At 40.0% G+C, this 21156-nt stretch overlaps 2 protein-coding genes across 3 annotated transcripts in view; both read right to left on the bottom strand.

The window, feature by feature from the left end:
* LOC139166874 (sodium/hydrogen exchanger 2-like) overlaps positions 1–5150 on the bottom strand; it is a 51427-nt gene extending 46277 nt beyond the window's left edge. The window contains exon 1 of one of the 2 annotated variants that reach the window (XM_070751056.1): positions 4552–5150. In XM_070751056.1, the coding sequence (XP_070607157.1) occupies positions 4552–4822 (271 nt within the window). In that variant the 5' untranslated portion in view covers positions 4823–5150. The remainder of the gene's footprint in view (positions 1–4551) is intronic. The other variant, XM_070751057.1, reaches the window with a different exon arrangement.
* The window catches only part of LOC139166873 (complement factor H-like), a 1233958-nt gene that overhangs the window by 418833 nt on the left and 793969 nt on the right, over positions 1–21156 (bottom strand). The gene's annotated exons all lie outside the window — the stretch shown is intronic.

Genomic DNA, 21156 nt, shown 5'->3' with positions numbered 1-21156 from the left:
TGTTTGTTTGTTTATTGATTTGATTTGATTTGGTTTGGTTTGGTTTGGTTTGGTTTGGTTTGGTTTGATTTGATTTGATTTGATTTGATTTGATTTGATTTGATTTGATTTGATTTGATTTGATTTGATTTGATTTGATTTGATTTGATTTGATTTGATTTGATTTGATTTGATTTGATTTGATTTGATTTGATTTGAATGCTGCCCCTCTCCAAGGACTCGGGGCGGCTCAAAACATAGCAAATACATCTAAAAATCCAATTTAAAAACTCTAATAATAATAATAATAATAATAATAATAATAATAATAATAATAATAATATAGTCTTTGGAGTCTTCGGAGAGGGGCGGCATACAAATATAATAAATTATTATTATTAATAATAATAATAATAATAATAATAATAATAATATATTAGATTTGTATGCCTCCCCTCTCCATCACCATTCGCTCAACAAAACCTACTAAAACACTTGTTGGTCCGGGGGGCTAGGATCTAATGGCCCCAAGCCTGGCAGCAGAAATAGGTCTTTAAACTTTTACAGAAGGCGAGGAGGGTGGGGGCAATACGAATCTCTGGGGGGAGCTGATTCCAGAGGGCCAGGGCTCCCACAGAGAAGGCTTTTCCCTAAGCCCTGCCAAATGACATGACAGGATCCTGAGAAGGCTGACTCTGTGGGACCTAACTGGGCGCTGGGATTCATGCGGCAGAAGGCAGTCTCAGAGATAATCTGGCCCGATGCCATGTAGGGCTTAACCAACACCATATTAGAAATATTATTTATTTTAAGAAAGGATCCTGTAAAATAAGAGCAAAAGTCTTTCCCATCCAGGGTACGGTCCTATTGATGCCTTACTAGATGTCAATCAAAATTCTCACTGTTGATTTTTAATCAATTTTTGTGGAGTTTAAAGACACACTCCCTCTGATCATATAATTAAAATATTTTTTGCATATTTTGATTGATTGATCAATAGTCATAATATATTTTTGTTAATATTGTTAGCTTTATTTTCCATGAATTGGCATAATCTGCTGTTAAAGTTGTTGTGAGCCGCCCCGAGTCTTCGGAGAGGGCGGCATACAAATCTAATAAATCTAAATCTAATCTAAATCTAAAATAGTAAAATTGATTATACAGAAATGAATTTCGTATATAATGTAATGACCTGAGTTAAGTATTTCCTTTCATCAGCTGTGAATTAATAGAGCGTAATACTTAACAGTTGTTATACATAGCAATAGCAGTAGCACTTAGACTTATATACTGCTTCATGGTGCTTTTACAGCCCTCTCTAAGCGGTTTACAGAGTCAGCATATTGCCCCCAACAATTTGCCCACCTTGGCCCGCAGTAGTGCATTTTAACCACTGTGCCGCTGTGCTAATTTTGGGGTTTCATTTGTATAATGAATATCTGGGAGCATGTTTTACATAAAATGCTTTGAAAACTTACATCACCTGGAAGTATACAGAAGATTTTGCTGATATTATAACATCCAATTAGTGTCAGGCATGACAAATCAGGACTACACTCACTACAGGTAAGATTATTTATTGCTTATGTACATTAATAAGAATCTAGTTAATAGTCAACACTACAAATGGCACTAGATAAGAGTTAACAGAATCCAAGAGGGTTTGGACTTTAACCATTTGTGACCACATACCGGTAAAAACTCTAGGCTGATTCCTTTCTTGACACTGCCCTTGTCTGTGCACTTCTCCTACATCAATGTCTTTAACAATTATTTTAAAACTACTATAAAGAAGCTTTTGTTTAAAGCTTTTGTTTCCAGATTAGCCTAGAGTCTTGGGTTCTGCAGAGGTCTTAACCAGACCTATCCTAGTACTAACCAGGCTTAACTGTGCTAAAATTCCAGACCCAGACAAGTTGATTAGGTGCTATGGCTTGTTAAAATGGTTCCAAATGAACCAAGGAGAACTGTGGGCTGTGGATCATACAGGTAATTTTCTGAATGCCAGCTTTAATGATATCAGATATACAAAACTTTATATTGTAGGATTGTTCATATAAGTAGATTTTGAAACTAAATTTTATTTTAATTCAATATTCTTGCTATTTACAAACAGATATTAAATTTACACTGTTAAATTTTATTCATTTCAACATTTACTATGTACCTCTTCAGTACAAAACTTATAAAAAAACATCCTAAGTGCCGCAGTATATATCCCACCGTATGCTTTTCTCTAGGGTAAGATCTCCAAGACTGAGGGGACATTGTATAATAATTTGTTATTTAAAATATTTCCTGTCATATAATATTTCCACAGAGGAATACAAAATTCAAAATAAATTGAATACAGAAATAAAAATATATAATATATAAATACATAAGTAAATACATTATATAAGTTGGGAGAGAGGGAGAAAGAAAGAGAGAGAGAATAAGAGCAAAAAAGTTCAATGTCTTTATTACAAACTCTTAAATACTGAAAGAAATAACATTTCTTTTTAACATGCAACTACATCATAACTAAGTTTCTACATCCTGACTGCTAGAGAGACTTTCTAAACAGTAGGCAGGAGATGAAAGGCAGCTTTCATGGATGAGCTTTAATCACTAGCTTTTTCTTCTTTGATGAGCTTAAGACATGAAAAAATGTCATCCCAGGCAGTTCTAAATAAATTAAAATCTTTTTGTGGAAAGAGATGCTTCCTGAATGGACTCTTGGGATCACACATATATACCAAAAGTGAAGACGAAGGGCCTCCAAATAAGTAATTCTAAGCTAGCCAAAGTATTTAAAAATTAATATAACTAGATGTTCTTGTTTGAACGCCCTGGATATTTCAGTAGAATAATGGAATGTACAAATTCTTATCCATGTCCTTTTCTTGGCATCAATATTAGAGTTGTTTGCCATTGTATACTTCCAAGATACATTGTCTTCCCAATTTATTAACATAGTCTTCAGCCACCAGCATTTCCTTATGGTCTCATCTAAGTCCTGAATAGGTCTAACTTGCTGATCTTTCCTGACTTAAACAAATATTAACTGAAAAATATTATCTGTTGTGATATTTTCTAGGAAGCCCAGTGTGATTAAGCAGCATTTATACAAATATGAAGTGGAATTGGTCTTAATACATCAACATTAGAATTTTTGGATATGAAACAACAGGACCACACACACACAAAGACAGAAATACAAAGAGAGGATTTATTGAATACAGGTAGCCCTTGACTTACAACAGTTCATTTAGTGACCATTCAAAGTTAAAACAGCACTTAAAAATTGACTTATGACTAATTTTCATATCTTCCTCATCATCGCGTGATTAAAATTCAGATGCTTGACAACTGGTTCATATTTATGAGTTATGACCATTTTTTTACAATTATGACCACTGCAGCATCCGCATATGATCAAAATTCAGATGCTTTGCAGTTGACTCATATTTATGACCGTTGCTGTGTCCCAAGATCATGTCATCACCTTTTGCAACCTTCTGACAAGCAAAGTCAATGGGAAAGGCAGACTCATTTAACAACCAGGTTGCTAACTTATCAACTGCAGTGATTCACTTAGCAACTGAGGCAAGAATGGTTATAAAATGAGGAAAAAACTCATTTAACAAGTGTCTCACTTAACAATAGAAATGTTGGGCTCAATTGTGATCGTAAGTTGAGGACTGCCTGTGTACTGTATAAAATATTTGAGATGTTATAGCATTTACATGTTTAGACAACAATAATTTCCTTCCTCAGTCTTTATAGTTGTTTTATTTATTTATTTATTAATTAATTAGATTATTATTTATTAATTAGATTTGTATGCCGCCCCTCTCCATAGATTTATTTCAGGAGTGAGAAGAGAAGAGAACGGAAGGTGCAGGGGAAAGAGAATAAAACATTCCTGCAAATGCCTGCTGATTTTCGACCAAAGAAATTAGGAAGTAATCCTCCAAGGCTTCCTTATCTAATCATTAGCATTCTGCTTTGTTGCTTTCTCTGAGATAAACTTATGCAAACCGACCTGCCTGGAGAAATGTTTGCCATGGAAAAAGGAGCCCTCCTCTACTTTTTCAGTGATATACAGTACACTGCTTTAAAAAAAGTAAAGGGAAAAGTCAAAGAACATATCATAGATCTGAATGAATGAAATATTCTCATTGAATACTTTGTTCTGTACAAAATTGAATGTGCTGTCAACACGTGAAATTGATTGTCAATCAGTGTTGCTTCCTAAATGGACAGTTTGATTTCACAGAAGTTTGATTTACTTGGAGTTATATTGTGTTGCTTAAGTGTTCCCTTTATTTATTTATGTTCTGAGCAGTATACTACCTCTCAAAGCTCTCCTCGAAATCTCTTTGGCCAGGATGGTAATTTATCACTTAGACTTCTGAAACAGATTTTAAAACTCAGTCAAGATGCTTGGACGACCAGTTCCTAGAATGGATCCCTGAAAGGCATCTACTTATCTGCACCTCCCCAAAACACCTGTTCTACATTCACCGTCCTTGACCCAAAGAGAGGTTTAAAAAAAAAAAAACAACCTCCCGTGTTTCTTTCACTTACCGATCTTGGCTAAGGAAGCCAGAAGGATCCAGAGGGTGATCTCGAAGGGGATCTGCACGTGCGGGTAATCCAAGGTAAAGACGTGAAGCCTGGTCTCCTCGAAAGGGGTCTCGGCCGGCACCTGCAAGGTGGGATGGATGGCTGGCACGGCAGCCGGATCGCTCAGCAATTTTTCCGAGGCGGCGGCTACCACAGACGGCACAAAGGCAGCCATCAGAATCAGCGAAGGGCCGATCCCAGGGTTTCCCGGGCAGCCCCGAGCAGCCCCCATTGCTGCGGGGCCGGCGGCTCTGCGTTCAACTGGAAGGGGAAGCAACGCCGGCGTTAAACCGGTTCACCTCCAGCATGATGGTGGTCCTGCCCTCATCGCCCGCAGGGAAGGCAGAAGTCACGCGCGGGGGTGGTGGGTGCGGGGGGAGAGATGGGGGGAGGCGGGCCGGCCAAGAACGCCCTCTACTCCACCTTCTACTCCACCTTCCACGCCGGCTTTCATCTCCTCCTGCCCGGCCGGTGAGGCTCACCTGCGAGGCTCGCCTTTCGCTCCCCCCTCCCGCGCCCTGTTTCTACCTCGCCAGCCGCTCCTGTCTCATTTACACACCTGCAGGCGGGAAGAAGGAGGGCAATGCCGGGCTGGGCTTTGTTGGGGTTGTGGCAACGAGCGGACGCAACGGTCAACTTTTGACAGCCCCAAAGAGAGTTTCCTGCGCGGGAAACACCTCGCGTCTTCCTTCAACGTTTGGGAGGGGGACTTTGAAGGTCCCCCACATGAAGAGACTCTTCGCAGCCCGGCAGGCCGTCTTCTCAAAGGCCGGGTCTTTCCCCCAATGCGCGCCGCCTTGGGGCATGGGCGGAGGAACGGGACGCTCGACTTGTCCCCTCGGCAGCGCGGAAACCGGGGCGAGGGAATCAAAACTGGCGAGAGATTTTCCTCAGCTTGAGGGAAACTTTCCTGTCAGCTGTCCACAATCCTCCGTCAGAGGACAGCTGAGTTCCAAAGCCCTGGCGGCCGGTTACTGATACGCGTTTAGGCGTGGAGAATACAGTGTGGCAAGAAAAGCTAATAGGGGATCGAGAGATCTGGAAATGAATCCTATCTGAATGAAAACTTCAAAAAAAAACCACCTTTCCTTGTGAGGAAAATGTCATTGACATTCTGAAGTTTTTATCCACTCTCATATAATCTCGCAAGCCCCGACCTTGTCAATATAGAGCTGCTGGGAAGAAATAGGATTCTGCTTCCAATAATAGCCATGACTCAATGTGTTCTCTCAGTGCAGAATTAGATATTGGAAAGCCAACTTTCTCATGTCGGATTTTTGGATTTAGAAAACCTTTTTTGTTCCAAGGCAATAGGGTGATGGCAAATATCAAATGCCCTGGGTCCATATTTTATGCCATATCAAACACCAGGTGTAACTTTAAAGTTAATTATTTACTAGGTAAAATTAAGACAATATTCCAGTTGGTGAATATTCCCAGATTCTATTCCAGTACCCTAACAATTACATCAAACCATTACACCAAACTGCCCTTATCCAAGTGGCCCTTTAATATATATATTTAATTAACAAGTTGAAAAGGAACTTAAAGAAAGTGAGGCTTTTTAATAATAATTGGACTTATCACTATCTCTAGTGTGGGATAGAGTTTAATTTTTTTAAGTTACTTTGATTATTTCAAGTGCCTTATTAAAAAAGCAACAAACTAAAGTTAAATCCTTAATGGAACAGTTAATAATTACTTCTTATATATTCCATCCATCTTCTGATCTACTGTATATGGATATTTAGTGTATGCTAGATATCAATATAGCAAGTTTTACACTTCTAAAACCAAATTGGATAGGTAACAATATCTAAGTTATTGGCCTTCAAACTTCACCAAATTAACACACTGTACTGTGTATGTAAAATACCCATGTCAAAGTGTATACAGATTCCAAATCTATATGAATCTTAAAAATTCAATAATAAAAAGTAAAATATTTTCAGCTTAAAATAATCAAGCTAGTAAAATAATCAAGATAGTAAAATTGATCTTTTTAACAAAATACAATATAGTGCTGTGATTTGAGCAAAAGGTTTAAAATGGCTCCTCTCATCCCCGAAATTTCAAACACACTGGAGACTACTGTCTTGTGGTCTCTTGTGAACAGGAGGAACTGTCTCAGCACTTGTGGTCAATTGAAAGTCCTCTAACTTGTCCAGAGATGTATTGCAAAGACCTGCCAGCTATTCAGTCTATCACAGACATTGGCTGAAGCTATCTTCATTTCACAATTTCTTCCCCAGCAATCCTCAATTATTCTTAATACTATCACTATCTAATAAATTTTACATTTATAGACTTTGGAAAAAAAATCAAATAAAATTAGATTATTAAATATGTATGCTTATTTTTTAAAAAACTGAAGAAAATTTATGAATCGGACCAGAATATCTCCGGAACCGCCTTCTGCCACACGAATCCCAGTGACCGATTAGGTCCCACAGAGTTTGCCTTCTCCAGGTCCCGTCGGCTAAACAATGTCGTTTGGCGGGTCTCAGGGGAAGAGCCTTCTCTGTGGTGGCCCTGACCCTCTGAAACCAGCTCCCCCCTGAGATTAGAACTGCCCCCACCCTCCTTGCCTTTCATAAACTCCTTAAAACCCACCTCTGCCGTCAGGCATGGGGGAATTGAGACATCTCCCTCGGGCCTATACAATTCATGTATGGTATGTTTGTGTATATGTCTGCTTTAATAACGGGTTTTTTAAAATGTTTTTAAATTATTAGATTTGTCTTGAATTGTTTTATTTTTGTTGTGAGCTGCCCCGAGTCTACGGAGAGGGGCGGCATACAAATCAAATCAAATCAAATCAAATCAAATCAAATCAGATAGATAGATAGATAGATAGATAGATAGATAAATAAATAAATAAACAAACAAACAAACAAACAAACAAACAAATAAATAAATAAATAAATAAATAAACAAATAAACAAATAAACAAATAAAATTGTAGTTAGTTTTTTTTATCGAATACTATACATGAATATTCTAATAACCTTCAGGTCACTTTAAAGCAGTGCTTTCCAAATAGTGGTACATGCTCCTCTGGGGGGGGTCATGGAGCGATACTAGGGGGGCACATATGTGCCCGGGGAACATGGTCCCTCTCAATTGATTTCCCCAGACAGGAAATATTTTCCTAGTTGCACGCTGCTCCGAGCCTGGAAGAGAAGGCGGCCAGGCAGGGCGAGCTGGCTGTGTGGATCCTTGTTGTTCTCAGCGTGTACCACAGAAGCCATGAACAGCGTGGCGAACCTGCTGCTAGACAAGGAGGAGCATCTTCTGCAGCTGGGTAAAAGCTTCGAATGGCACCTTAAAATCTACTTCCATAACATTCACTGGACCCAAATCAGAGAGTTGGGGGTGTCACAAAATGTGTACTTCTTCCTGGGGGAGCATAACAGAAAATAATTGAGAAGCACTGCTTTTAAAGGAAGCAATATAAGTTTTCTTATCTTAACATGGCATTGGAATAACAGAAAGCATTACTATTCTGAAAATATCTAAAAAGGATCAAATACATTTGGCAGGATTTCATTTAAGAACTCTGAACCTTTCCTCATGACTTGTCACATAACTATTGTCACTTTTAGCGTTGAAATATTCAGGGTTATTAAAATGATTGATGGCTTTTGGAAAAGGACACATACCTTCCATTTCATTATATTTGTAGCATTTGGTTTATATTTAAAAATTAAGATTGCATAAAATTTAAATGTGAGAGAAGTGTTGAAAGAAAGCTGAGGAAACCTAGTGAGTCACTCCGAAAGTGAGATGGGTGGTACTTAAATTTGACAAATAAATACATAAATTAACATATATTCATTCATACTATTGGCTTCAAGGCAACACAATTTTGAACAAGTTCATAATGACTGTTACTTTACTATAGATAACTCCTACTAATCTCAAGATACTACAGAAATATCAAGAGGAGAAAATAAAACTTCATATAATGTTATTTTTTTCCATAGATGATCCAATCCCAAATTCATCTGCACAAATTCAACACTGTTAAACATAACTACACAAACATTTTCTCAATCCTGAAAGTTAAACAGAACAAAAAACCTAATATTGTGAATTCTGCCATTAAAAAAGACTAAAAAACACATCTTGCTTAGTATTTATCTACAGTAGTCCCTCACCTATCGCTGGTGTTACGTTCCAGACCTGGCCGCGATAGGTGAAATCCGCAATGGGGAATTTATCGACTGAAAGTACTTATTTAAGTATTTATATTGTAATTGTTTGCTAAGTTTTCATTGTTTTAAGTGTTTATAAACCCTTCCCACACAGTATTTATTTTAGATACAGTATTTAAATACAGTATTTACAATTTTAGATTATTTTTTTTTTAAAAACCTGCAGATCGAGTTCGGCGGGCTGTTTAAATCTGCCGATCGACTTCCTCAGAAACCCGCGATGAAGTGAAGCCGCAGTAGGTGAAGTGCGGTATAGCGAGGGACTACTGTACTAATTTAATTTGAATGGTTTCTGCAAAAAAAAAAAAATACAGTGAATGTTGCAAATTTGGGCAATATTTTAATCATATCCATGCTGCAGAAAGGTGTCTAGAATACTTACTTAAGCTATTAAGGGCTTAACCAGGGCTTACTTTGGGGTAGGGCTTATATTAGGCATGGGTGTGAAAATCAGACTAGGGCTTGTTTTCAGGATAGGTTGTATTTTGGGGAAAATATGGTACAAAGCCCACACCTGAAATACTGTATCCAGTTTTGGTCACCCCATTAAAAAGATGCTGAGACTTTGGAAGAGTGCAAAGAAGAGCAAAAAAGATGGTTAGAGGCATGGAGCCTAAAACATACAAAGAGTGGATGAAAGAATTAGGTATGGCTAATCTAGTGAAAAGAAGGACCAGGGGTGAAACAGTATCAGTGTTCCACTATTTGAGGGACTGCCACAAAGAGGGGTCAATCTATTTTCCAAAACACCTAAAGGCAAGACAAGAAACAATGGGTGGAAACCAACCTAGAACTAAAGACAAATTTTCCAACAGTGGGAAAAATTAACCAGTGGAATGTCTTGCCTTCTAAAGTTGTGGGTGCTCCATCACTGGAGGCTTTTAAGAAAAGATTGTCAGAAATTGTATGGTACCTCCTGCTTGAGCAGGAGGTTAAACTAGAAGACCTACAAGGTGTTGTGGTTAGCTCTGGCCCAGCTCCTGCCCCAAGGACTGTGGATGTGGGGGAGACATCAACATGCCGCAGGCCTGTTTTGCTGCCGGTGGAATCTGATGATGAAGGCTCCTCTGACCAAGAAGACATGAGTGACAGGGAGGAGGAGAGTGTGGCAGACAGCTCAGAAGGAGGTCAATTATCTGTCTCCTCCTTGGATTCAGAACAAGAGTTAATGATACAGTCATGCATGCGGAGAGCAATGCATAGGCAGCAACAACTGATTATTATCAAAGAAAATGAGGCCATCTATGGTTGGGTGGGGCTGTGGTAATTAACGAGGCTGCTATAAATGGCCATTGTGGAGGATTATCTGATCATTGTGTTTCGTGCCTGTCTTGCTGACTTAGACCTTGGTGTGTTGCTTTTCCCCCGCTTTGAAACTAAAGCAGAGCAAAGTGTGTTTCACTTCCTGAGAGAAGAAGGACTGTGAATTGAATCACAGGTGCAAGCTAAGTATCACAGAACTGATAAGGGACTTGTACAAATTACCAGTTTGTTTGGAGACGAGTGCTCTTTGCTATACAAAAAGAGTGCTAAGTTTATTTGAATTTTTGTTATAAAGAACATTGTTTTGAATTTTCAAACGTGTGTATGTCTGAATTTTGTACCTGTGAATTTTCGGGAGGATTCTACCAGAGAGCCCGACAGAACACAAGGTCCCTCCCAACTCTGTTATTTTCTTAAATCTGTGGTTAGGAAAGTTACAGAATTCCAAATGCTAACATTATAGGGTAAAAATCTTCAGTGAAGCTTTCTGCTCTTTGGAATGCTGGTCTTCCAGTCACCATATCCAGGGTAATCTTCTGTCACGGATGCATACATATTCCCCATGCAATTGTAATTGCATCATATATCTTGCTTATCTATTATAAACTTGCTACAACAAATAAAACTCAAATAAAACTTTGTATGAGTGACATTAGAAAATCCCTAAGAAAATGATAAAATACAAGTAGAATAGAATAGAATAGAATAGAATAGAATTTTATTGGCCAAGTGTGATTGGACACACAAGGAATTTGTCTTGGTGCATATGCTCTCAGCATACATAAAATAAAATATACATTTGTCAAGAATCATGTGGTGCGACACTTAATGATTGTCATAGGGGTCAAATAAGCAATGAAGAAGCAATATTAATAAAAATCTTAGGATATAAGCAACAAGTTACAGTCATACAGTCAACATGGGAGGAAATGGGTGATAGGAATGATGAGAAAAACTAGCAGAATAGAAGTGCAGATTTAGTAGAAAGTCTGACAGTGTTGAGGGAATTATTTGTTTAGTAGAGTGATGGCGTTCAGAAAAAAAACTGTTCTCGTGTCTAGTTGTCTTGGTGTGCAGTGCTCTGTAGCAACGTTTTGAGGGTAGGAGTTGAAACAATTTGTGTCCAGGATGTGAGGAGTCAGTAAATATTTTCCCCGCACTCTTTTTGACTTGTGCAGTATACAGGTCCTCAATGGAAGGTAGGCTGGCAGCAATTGTTTTTTCTGCAGTTCTGATTATCCTCTGAAGTCTGTGTCGGTCCTGTTGGGTTGCAGCGCCAAACCAGACAGTTATAGAGGTGCAGATGACAGACTCAATGATTCCTCTGTAGAACTGTATCAGCAGCTCCTTGGGCAGTTTGAGCTTTCTGAGCTGGTGCAGAAAGAACATTCTTTGTTGTGCTTTTTTGATGATGTAGTTGTATGAGTGACATTAGAAAATCCTTAAGAAAATGATAAAATACAAGTAGCAACAACTGAGCCCAAAATTTCTGTTAGTAAATGAGTTTCTCCATTTTATGACCTTTCTTGCCACAGTTGTTAAGTGTTCAGTTAATTATACTTGTTCAGTTAGTAACACGATTGTCAAGTGTACCTGGCTTTCCCATTGACTTTAAAGAGTCCTTGGTACATTCTGAGCTTGGTTGCTTTCTTGCAGAAAACATTTCATTGCTCAAATTGGATAACATCATCAGTGCTAGTAAGGAGCAGGATTGCTCTTAGTTTATATTTATATTGTAGTCTAGTGCAGGGGTCACAAACAGGTGGTCTGCGAGAAAATTTTGGTGGCCCACAGAAATATCATTTTCATTTTTATATTGCACTAAATATTGTTTATCTTTTTCAAAAAATTCATATTAGCAGTCTGTGGGATTTAAAATTATGAATTTAGTGGTCCCTGAGGTCCGAAAGGTTGGTGACCCCTGGTATAGTCGCTTGTCCTGGGGTGGTCTTAAAGCAGGGGTGGGCTACTAGCCGGAACACCTACTTGGGCTCATCTCCACAGCTCTGGAGGTCTCATGAGTTGCAGCACAGTTATGCTGCTGCACCCGTGCAGATAGCAAAATCGTACACAGATATGCAGGTCTGCCTGTGTTCCGGCAATATTTTTTACTTCCAAGCATTATCCTGTAAAAGCATGAATGAAAAAAAAAATAGAATCAATAAGTGCAAATAGAAAAATATAAGTATGGAATAAATGTATTTGGAGGACTAATTCCATATATGCATAAAATATTGTTTATGTTCTTATGTAATATAGTACATATATTATGGTGAATTTTTTTTCACATGTCTGCACCTACAAACAGAGTTAATATTCCACCAGTGCAAACATATTTTCATGCATGTGACACCTGTTTTAACACAGCTCCCTTCCAAAGCATTCTAAGCAGGTTTGCTGCTAAGCTCCTAATTAGCAAGGAGACTTCTAAGGAAAAATTCCCTTTGCTTCTTTAGGAGTATCCAATATGGGGAAAAAACTTAAACCTTTAATTATGAACAAGTGAAAACAATTAGCAAAACAATAAAAGAGTGTTAAACAATAAGCTCAATAACTTTAAGCAACAATTGGCTAGTGAACTCAGCAGAATGGGGTTTTTTCTTCAGTATCTTCCCAGAGGCTTGCTCACTGCATACTTTTTCCATAGTCTTAGTAAAGTTTCTTCCACCTATAGCCATCTACATTGTTTAAGTCAAATCAGGAAACACAATCACATAGTTGAAGAGATATCCCTTATTACAGGCAAAGGAGCAGGATTTCAATCATGGTTTCAATCTTGCCTTTTTTCACTCATTCCCCATCAATATCCAGCTCTCTCATTTGTCAGATCCATATTACCAACAAGAAGGTCCCATCTCTTGCCCCAATCTCCCTTTCTTTCTTTCTTTCTCCCTCCCTCTCCTCTGCTTCTCATGATGCCCTGAATGAAGTGACCTTAATTATGTGTCAGAATGGTTGAACAATTGCCAACTTTGAATCTCAACCAACAAATGCTCTGTCTTACACACTGGCAAAAAAAAAAACAGAACACCAAATACTAGTTGGGCGGTTATGACCTCATAGAAAACTCTCACTCTGTCAAGGAGCTAGGAGTATTCATTTCAAAAGATCTAAGCCCCAGAATTCACTGTAACAGCATTGCCAAAAAGGCATTAAGAGTTGTTAACATAATTTTACGAAGCTGCTTCTTCAGTAACATCATACCCAAACCAGGGCATACAAAACCTTTGCTGGACCAATTCTCGAATAAAACTCGTCTCCCTGGAATCCACACTCTATAATGGACATTAATACAAAGTCCAGAGGTATTTAACAAGAAGAGTATTCCACTCCTCTGCTTGCAATAGAATCCCTTATGCCACCAGACTCAAAAGTTTGGGGTTGGACAACCTGGAACTATGCCACCTATGGTCTGACCTAAGCATAGTACTCAGAATTGTCTGCTACAATGTCCTACCTGTCAACAACTACTTCAGCTTCAATCTCAATAATACACAGGCAAACAGTAGATACAAACTCAAAGTAAATCTTGCTCTACATTCGATTGCAGAAAATACAGCTTTACCAAAAGAGTGATCAATGCCAAGAATATGACTCTGTTGTTTCATCCTTGAACCTGACTCTGTTGTTTCATCCTTGAACTCCCAAAACATTATAACTGTCTACCTTGGACCTCACTGCATTCCTAAGAGGTCTGTAAGGAGGCGTGCATAAGCATACCAGCTTGCCTACCTGTCCTACCCATTATTCACACTCATTTCATATGTGTAATAAGTGGTCAGACTCTGACTGGTTAAATTAGCAGTCTTCTATTTGCTAACACAGGCAGGTACTAAATGCTAGGAACTGTCAAACTCTAGGCGCGAAAAATCTGAGAGAAAGTGCAGCAACTCTAAGTATTTATAGACTTTCTCCCAGCAAGAGGCTCAACTTGACATTGTAACAAATTTCCCGTTTAAACGCAGCGGCCAATCAACACAGTACATGTTAATCTGAACTTTGGGTACCCTTTTTACACTTAACATATTCAACAATATGCTCAATATACTCTACCTGTTTATTATTTTTTATTATTATTATTTATTAGATTTGTATGCCGCCCATCTCCGTAGACTCGGGGCGGCTATATTTATATGTTTATATGTTATAACTATTTTCTCATGCATGCTTGACAAAATAAATAAATAAATAAATAAATAAATAAATAAATAAATAAATAAATAAATAAATAAATAAATAAATAAATAAATAAATAAATAAATAAATAAATAAATAAATAAATAAATAAATAAATAAATAAACAAACAAACAAACAAACAAACAAACAAACAAAGAAATGCATACATACATACATACATACATACATACGTACGTACGTACGTACATACATAAATTTCAGCTCTGTTCAGCTAATTTTCTTTTTTAGTATCATTTATTTCTCATCCTTACTGCAAGTTTCTGAGCCACATTTAATCAAAACATTATAAGAAATAATTAGGGATTTCATTTAGTCTCCGGAGAGGGGAGGCATACAAATCCAATAAATAAATAAATAAATAGATAGATAGATAGATAGATAGATGGATGGATGGATGGATGGATGGATGGATGGATGGATGGATGGATGGATGGATGGATGGATGGATGGATGGATGGATGGATGGATGGATGGATGGATGAATGAATGAATGAATGAATGAATGAATGAATAAATAAATGAAGAACTTTTTTTAAAAAAGTCTTTGCAATGTGTTATCTAAAACCTTTTGACCTATGTGCCAACGGTTGTCTAATACATTTTTAAAGATAGCATATGCTATTTTCCTACATCTGATACTCAATTAAAAGTTTAAAGATCAGTGCTCTTATTTTTAGAAAGTAAACAGAACTTCACTTTCAGTACAATAATAAAGAATTTAGAGACTATGCTGTTCCTGATGCCTTACCTTTCATATGAAGCAACTACACAGCGTAATCATGTGTACAGTACTTTTGATCCTAATCACAAAGAACACCAAATTAGCACAATTTCAAGAACATTTATGTCTACCCCTGATACTCATCAAATTTCGGGTTACCACATCATGAAATCTATTTAAAATGAATTCCTCAACTTTGACATTGTACGTAAAATAACATTGCATAATCCAATAGCGTCAAGTCTAAGACTTTTGTTTGAACAGTTAGTTTATTGCAAAGAGGTGGGATTGTTCTGTTTCAAATGATACAAGTGAGGTAGTTGAGTTTCATATTTGCACCTGTTTCATGTTAAACTATTCATAGAAACTATGTTGAAAAGATTGTAAAACTGAGAGAGGAATTAAAACTAAGAGAGCATGTTAGAGAAGCATGGAGAATCTTGGACCCATGTGAGTTAATGCAAAACATGTTCTCGTGTGTATATCTTCAAAGAAATGTGAGGGGGGGGGATTCCAAAAATGAGACTAGAAAGCCTTATAGCTAGCTACAAGAAACATGGGGACTTGTTTGAATGCCAAGTTGTCCAAATTTTTACACCTGTTTTTTTTCGTTGCTTCCTTTTTAATAAAATGTCTATTAAAATTTGAAGAATGAAAGAGTCCTTCTTGCACCAAAGGTTGTCTCAGCTTCTGTTCATGAAGGGGTTCACTGAAGCATAACAGTTGAGCAGGACTGCCTGAAACTTGCCATACAACTGGATCTCTGACCATCAAAATTTGGTACAATCAACAAAGTAGTTTTTCAAGGTGCTTTCTCAACAAACTGAAAAGCTGTGTTAGGTATTTCAGCAAGAGAAGTGCTAGATAAAAGTTTAAGTTGATACCTTTCAACTGAATGAAATGCATTAACCATTTGATATATGGTCTTTTGTTCATTCCAAAAGCTAGTTACACAGTGATAACTAATGATAATTAAGCAGGTTATGTACCATATTTTTCGGAGTATAAGACGCACTGGAATATAAGACACACCTTAATTTTTTGGGAGGAAAATAGGGAAACGAATCTGCTTACCAGGTATCCATTTGGCTAGCATCCTTAGTCTGGTCAGCTTCAGCACATTATTTTATCCCCTGGTTAGGGCTTTAAAAAAACTTTATTCGGAGAGAGTAGCAATGAAACAGCTTGCAAGCCAGCAAGAGCTGGGAAAATCATGAGCACCTGGTTAGGACTGAAAAAAAACATTTGGAGCAAGTAGAGCATTGAAAAAAACTGCAAAGACTTAGGGCTTGGAAAACATTCTTCACAGAGAGTAACAACAAAAGAGCTTGCAAGTGGGCAAGAGCTGGGAACATTGTTAACACCTGGTTAGGGCTGGAAAGAAACAGGGAAGTCTCTGGAACCTGGGGAGGGTGTACTGGTCTACTGAAAGTCAGGAAATGGGAGAATGGAAGAGCAAGAATGGTTTGTGTGCACATGTGCAGGGGGTGGGGCATGCGGGAGGCATTGAATTATGGATGTGGGCACACACATATGTTAGAGCAATGAAGTTAGAGCAATGAAAAAAAACCCTGCAAAGACTTAAGACTTGGAAAACATTCTTTGCAGAGAGAAACAATGAAAGAGCCTGCAAGGTAAGAGCTGGGAAACTAGCTCATTAGCAGCTAGTTAGGACTGGGGGGGGGGACTACAAGATGTACCCAAATTATCAGCCTCTTTTAGAGAGGAAAAAGGTGCATCTTATACTCCGAAAAATATGGTATATGCTTGTGCACATACAAGCACACAAAATGTACCTGCATATATATTTTGAGTACTAATTTTTAGACAGCATTTTGAAATTAAAAGATTATAAGAGTGTGTGTTAACTCCTTTGATTTATTGAGCAAGGCTGAATCTATTGTGATACACAAAACATGACATGGTTGACATGGTTTGCGATCCAACAAGCTGAATATAGACTCTTGCCAGACCTAGCAGCTTACCAGTCTTGTTTCTATAATCCCAGCCAAACAATACAAAGACTGGTTGTTTATCTTCCCTCATCCCTATCAGATAGTTCAACTTACACATATTTACTATAGTGTGTCACAATTCATTGCTGGCCCAAAACAGAATATCTAATATCATTTTCTGGAACTATTTTGGTTCAGAGAAAAACCTCTGAGTCATTTCTTCCAAAGTATAATGTGCATGACTTTTATCATTTCACAAAAAATTTGTATGACAGTTTTGTTAATTTATAAATCTGTAACAAGGAAATTGCCTTTTTTATTTCTAGGTAGAACTACATCCTGATATGCTTTCTGACAGTTAAAAAAAAAAATCCTTGCCTAGCCACAGAGATCAGCTATTCTATCTCATCCTACTTCAATCTTCCTTTGAATATTATTTTTCAATCAATTGTTTGAGTGTCTAAATATATTAGTCTACAGTTTAACAGACTGAAACCCAAATGATTTTTACTTGTTAATAGATATCAGGGTTTTTTTTAATCCTGAAAATCACGAGTTTCTCATTTTTCAAAATTAAACTAACATGAAGAAACACGAAGATAGACAAGGCAGACAGGTATCATGGGAGGTATCTATGAAAATGCTTGTGTCTGTGAATACCAAAAAGATGACCCCCATCTTTAGCACTAAGTAGCTGTTGGGATTTTAATAGCTAGTTTGCTAGTTTGAAAAAGGATGCTGTTGTTGCTCTGTTTTCCTACTTGATCAATTTTCTGTTTGTATTGTCCATAGAGGTCACTGATGCACTTCCATTTTCCACTAAAGATTTTCCATTAAAAGTGGACCATGCACTCTTCATCATTCTCAATGTACATCCTACAAATGGTTTGCCCAGGGTATAAAAACTAATTTGAAACAATTGTTAAGAACCTGCAGAATTGAGAGTTTGTGTGTGAGTCATGGCAGACTGATGATGCATGGGGATGATGACCACTGTCCAAAATTTCAATGAAGATACAATTGTTTGAAAGTTAAATCGTGGCAACTTGACTTTTGTTCTTTGGTTTGCAACATTTTGCTGCTTATCCAACTGGCTTCTTCAATAAGAGCAAGTTTGTTAGAGGGACTCCATATAGCATGGTTTCATCTCTCACCTAATCTGAATCATTAGATGATTAGGCACAGAGTCATCAAGGGTTGTTGCTTCTAAATCCTTTGTGAACATTATGATAAAAGGAAGGAAGGAAGGAAGAAGGAAGGAAGGAAAGAAGGAAGGAAGGAGGAAAGAAAAAGGACACTAAGAAATGCAATAAACTCCCTTTTATTGGATATGTTTTATCAGAAACCTGGATTCTTCCAATGTGGCACTAAATAATTGGAATAATCTCTGTCAACAGTATGATTCTATAATAAATAATATTTCAGAATTCTTTTTTTCCCATGAAAGTGTTTTTCACAGAATGCAGGACCTCAGGAAGAAGATAAGCTGAGGAAGTGCCAGGAGAAGACAAGACCCTGCATGCAATGTACCATCAACAGATAGTTAAGGTGGCAAACGTTAGAAAATCCTAGCAATGTCTAGAAAAGCTTGGACTAAAAGACAGCATTGAGGCACTGATCATAGCAGCATAAAACAGGCACTAAGCACTAAATCCAGAAAAACAGGGGTCTATCACATTAAACAGAGTCCAAGGTGCAGACTATCCAAAACACCTCATAGATAGTCCAACACATAATGGTAGGGCACATGATGCAGATAGCAATGGCACACAGGAACAGAGCACACTGAATATCAGAACCAAATAAATGGCATTGTGTTCGGGAATATCTGCAGAAAGTATAGACTAGATCAGGGGTCTCCAACCTGGACAACTTTAAGATTTGTGGACTTCTACTCCCAGAGTTCCTCAGCCAGCAAAGCTGGAGTTGAAGTCCACAAATCTTAGAGTTGCCAAGGTTGGAAATCCTCCCAAATCCAGATGGAGAATAAGAGGGCTAAAATTCTGTGGGATTTCCAGATTCAAATGGGCAGGCAGATACTGACCAATCTATCAGACATCATGGTACTGGACAAGAAAACAGCAGTGCTGATAGATGTAGTGACAGCAACATCAGGAAGAAGGAGTATGGGAATCTAAACAAATACCAATGCCGTAAAGATAAACTAAAGAATATGTGGAAAGTAAACACCTAAATAGTTCCAGTAGCAGTAGAAGCACTCAAAATTGCAACTCCTAAGCACTTAGGAGCATCATCAAAGCTCTTTGTTCAGAAGGGTGTAGTGTTAGGAACAGCTAAGATACTGCACAGAACCTTCAAATTACTAGACCTCTGGCAGATGACCCAAGATTAGCACCGGCGGACTTACCCACCGGCAGCGTTTGCGGGAGGGCCGGGAAGACACCGGACCCCTGGCGGCCGCCATCTTGGTGCTCAGGCGAAGTCTCGTGAGGCGAGACTTCGCCCGAGAGTCAGGCCAACAAGGCCTGACTGCTGATAGGTCCGGGCTGGGCTTGCCAGCCCTATTTAAGGGCGTGCAGGCCCGGGCTCATCCTTTTTCGCCTGGACCATTGTCCTGAGCAGACACTTGGCTGAGTTCTGCTCGCGTCGGCCATTTTGGGGCGGCCTCGTTCAGCGGCCACCATTTTGTGGCTTGGTTTCGTCTGGCGAAAAAGGCCTCGTCGTTCCTGGTGGAGCTTTCGGGAGCGTTAGAGCGCGGTGGCGCGGGTGGTCGCTGGGTCCCCCTCGGGCTTGAGGGGGAGTGGTGGACTCGGGCTTTCCCTGCTGGGGGTGGGGGCTTTGTAGGGCTCTGCCAACGGGGGGGGCATCCGGCCTCTGGTGCCAGCTGCAGCAGTTTGGGCCCCCGTATTAGGGGGTTCTTCTGCCTCTGGGGGGCGTTTCTCACCCAGTTTAGCCACTTGGGCCTCTCCCTGGTAGGGCCTGTGGCCTTAGTGCTGGGGATTGGTGTTGGATTGCTTAACTTAACATTCCTGCATTTAGCATTTGGTGAGGATGACCCCAAAGAAGAGGCAAGCCAGGGCCCCTCCAGCCCAACCAGCCGTACGGCCTAGGAGGGCCCTAAGGCCTTCGGCCTGGGCTCAGGCCAGCATGGAGGGGCCCCCTGGGGTGGTCCCACCGGAGGGGGTGGTGGGGTTTCTGCCCACAGCCCCTCAACCCGATGTTTCTCCCTCTCTTTCTTGGGCCAGGGTCCTGGAGAGGTTGGACGAATTGGAGCATTGGCGGTCCGGATCGGGCCCGGGCGGGCTCCCCCTGGCTGCATCGGCGGCCTGGGGAAGGGATCCGGATGAGGAGGTAGCCCAGGCCGGGCAGATGGCCCAGACCGGGCAGATGGCCCAAACCGGGCAGATGGCCCAGTCGGGGCAGTTGGCAGCATTGCAGGGCCCCACCCGGATGGGCCCCCCGTGGATGTCTTCAACCCCGTATGGGGCAGGTGAGGCTGCACCACACTTGTCCGCCACATCGCTCCTTCCCTTGCCCGGTCTGGGATTTAACCCGCCTGGTTTGGGGAGTGGCGCTAGTTTTCTGGGGTCCCCTTCAGGCACATGCGGTCAGGTTTGGCCCCCGCCAGCTCCACCGGCAGTGGCGCCGGGGGTAGTTTTTCCACCGGGGCCTGGGGTGGGGGGTTGGACCCCTCCAGCGTCCGCTATTATGCCCCCGCCCCCTTTGGTGTATCCACCGGGGCTAGGGGTGTTGGGAACGGGGGCCTCCACCATGTGGGACCCGTTCGCCAGCATCAAGGCCGGGGCCATCCCGTGTGGGCTGCCTGCCACTCCCCTAGGGTACCACCTCCACCCGTCGGTGAAGGAGGCGATTTGGAGGGGGGAGTATGTGGACCTCTTCTCCCTATTGAACAGGGAGGTCCCCAAGCAGGAAAAGGACGTAGTGCCCGGGGAAAAGCCTAAAAAGATCAAAGTCACCAAGTGTTTCAGCTCATGGCTGTACGCTTTTCTGACATACACATCAGTGGTAATTCAAAGGCAACCGGCTAGGGCCGCTTCCATGCTCAAATACATTGACCTAATTGCTAGGGCTCATTTTGAGTATAAAGGTACTATCTGGCGTCATTACGACAAAGGCTTTAGGATGCGGATAGCTCACGACCCCTCCCTCCCCTGGGATATGGTGGTGCCGGATCTATGGTTCCAGGCAACGTATATGTCCGGCAAGGAAGGGTGCAACAGGACCGATAGC

The sequence above is a fragment of the Erythrolamprus reginae genome, chromosome 4, assembly GCF_031021105.1.
Source record: "Erythrolamprus reginae isolate rEryReg1 chromosome 4, rEryReg1.hap1, whole genome shotgun sequence".
In the NCBI taxonomy this organism is placed as follows: domain Eukaryota; kingdom Metazoa; phylum Chordata; class Lepidosauria; order Squamata; family Dipsadidae; genus Erythrolamprus; species Erythrolamprus reginae.
This window is presented reverse-complemented; position numbering and strand designations above follow the sequence as displayed.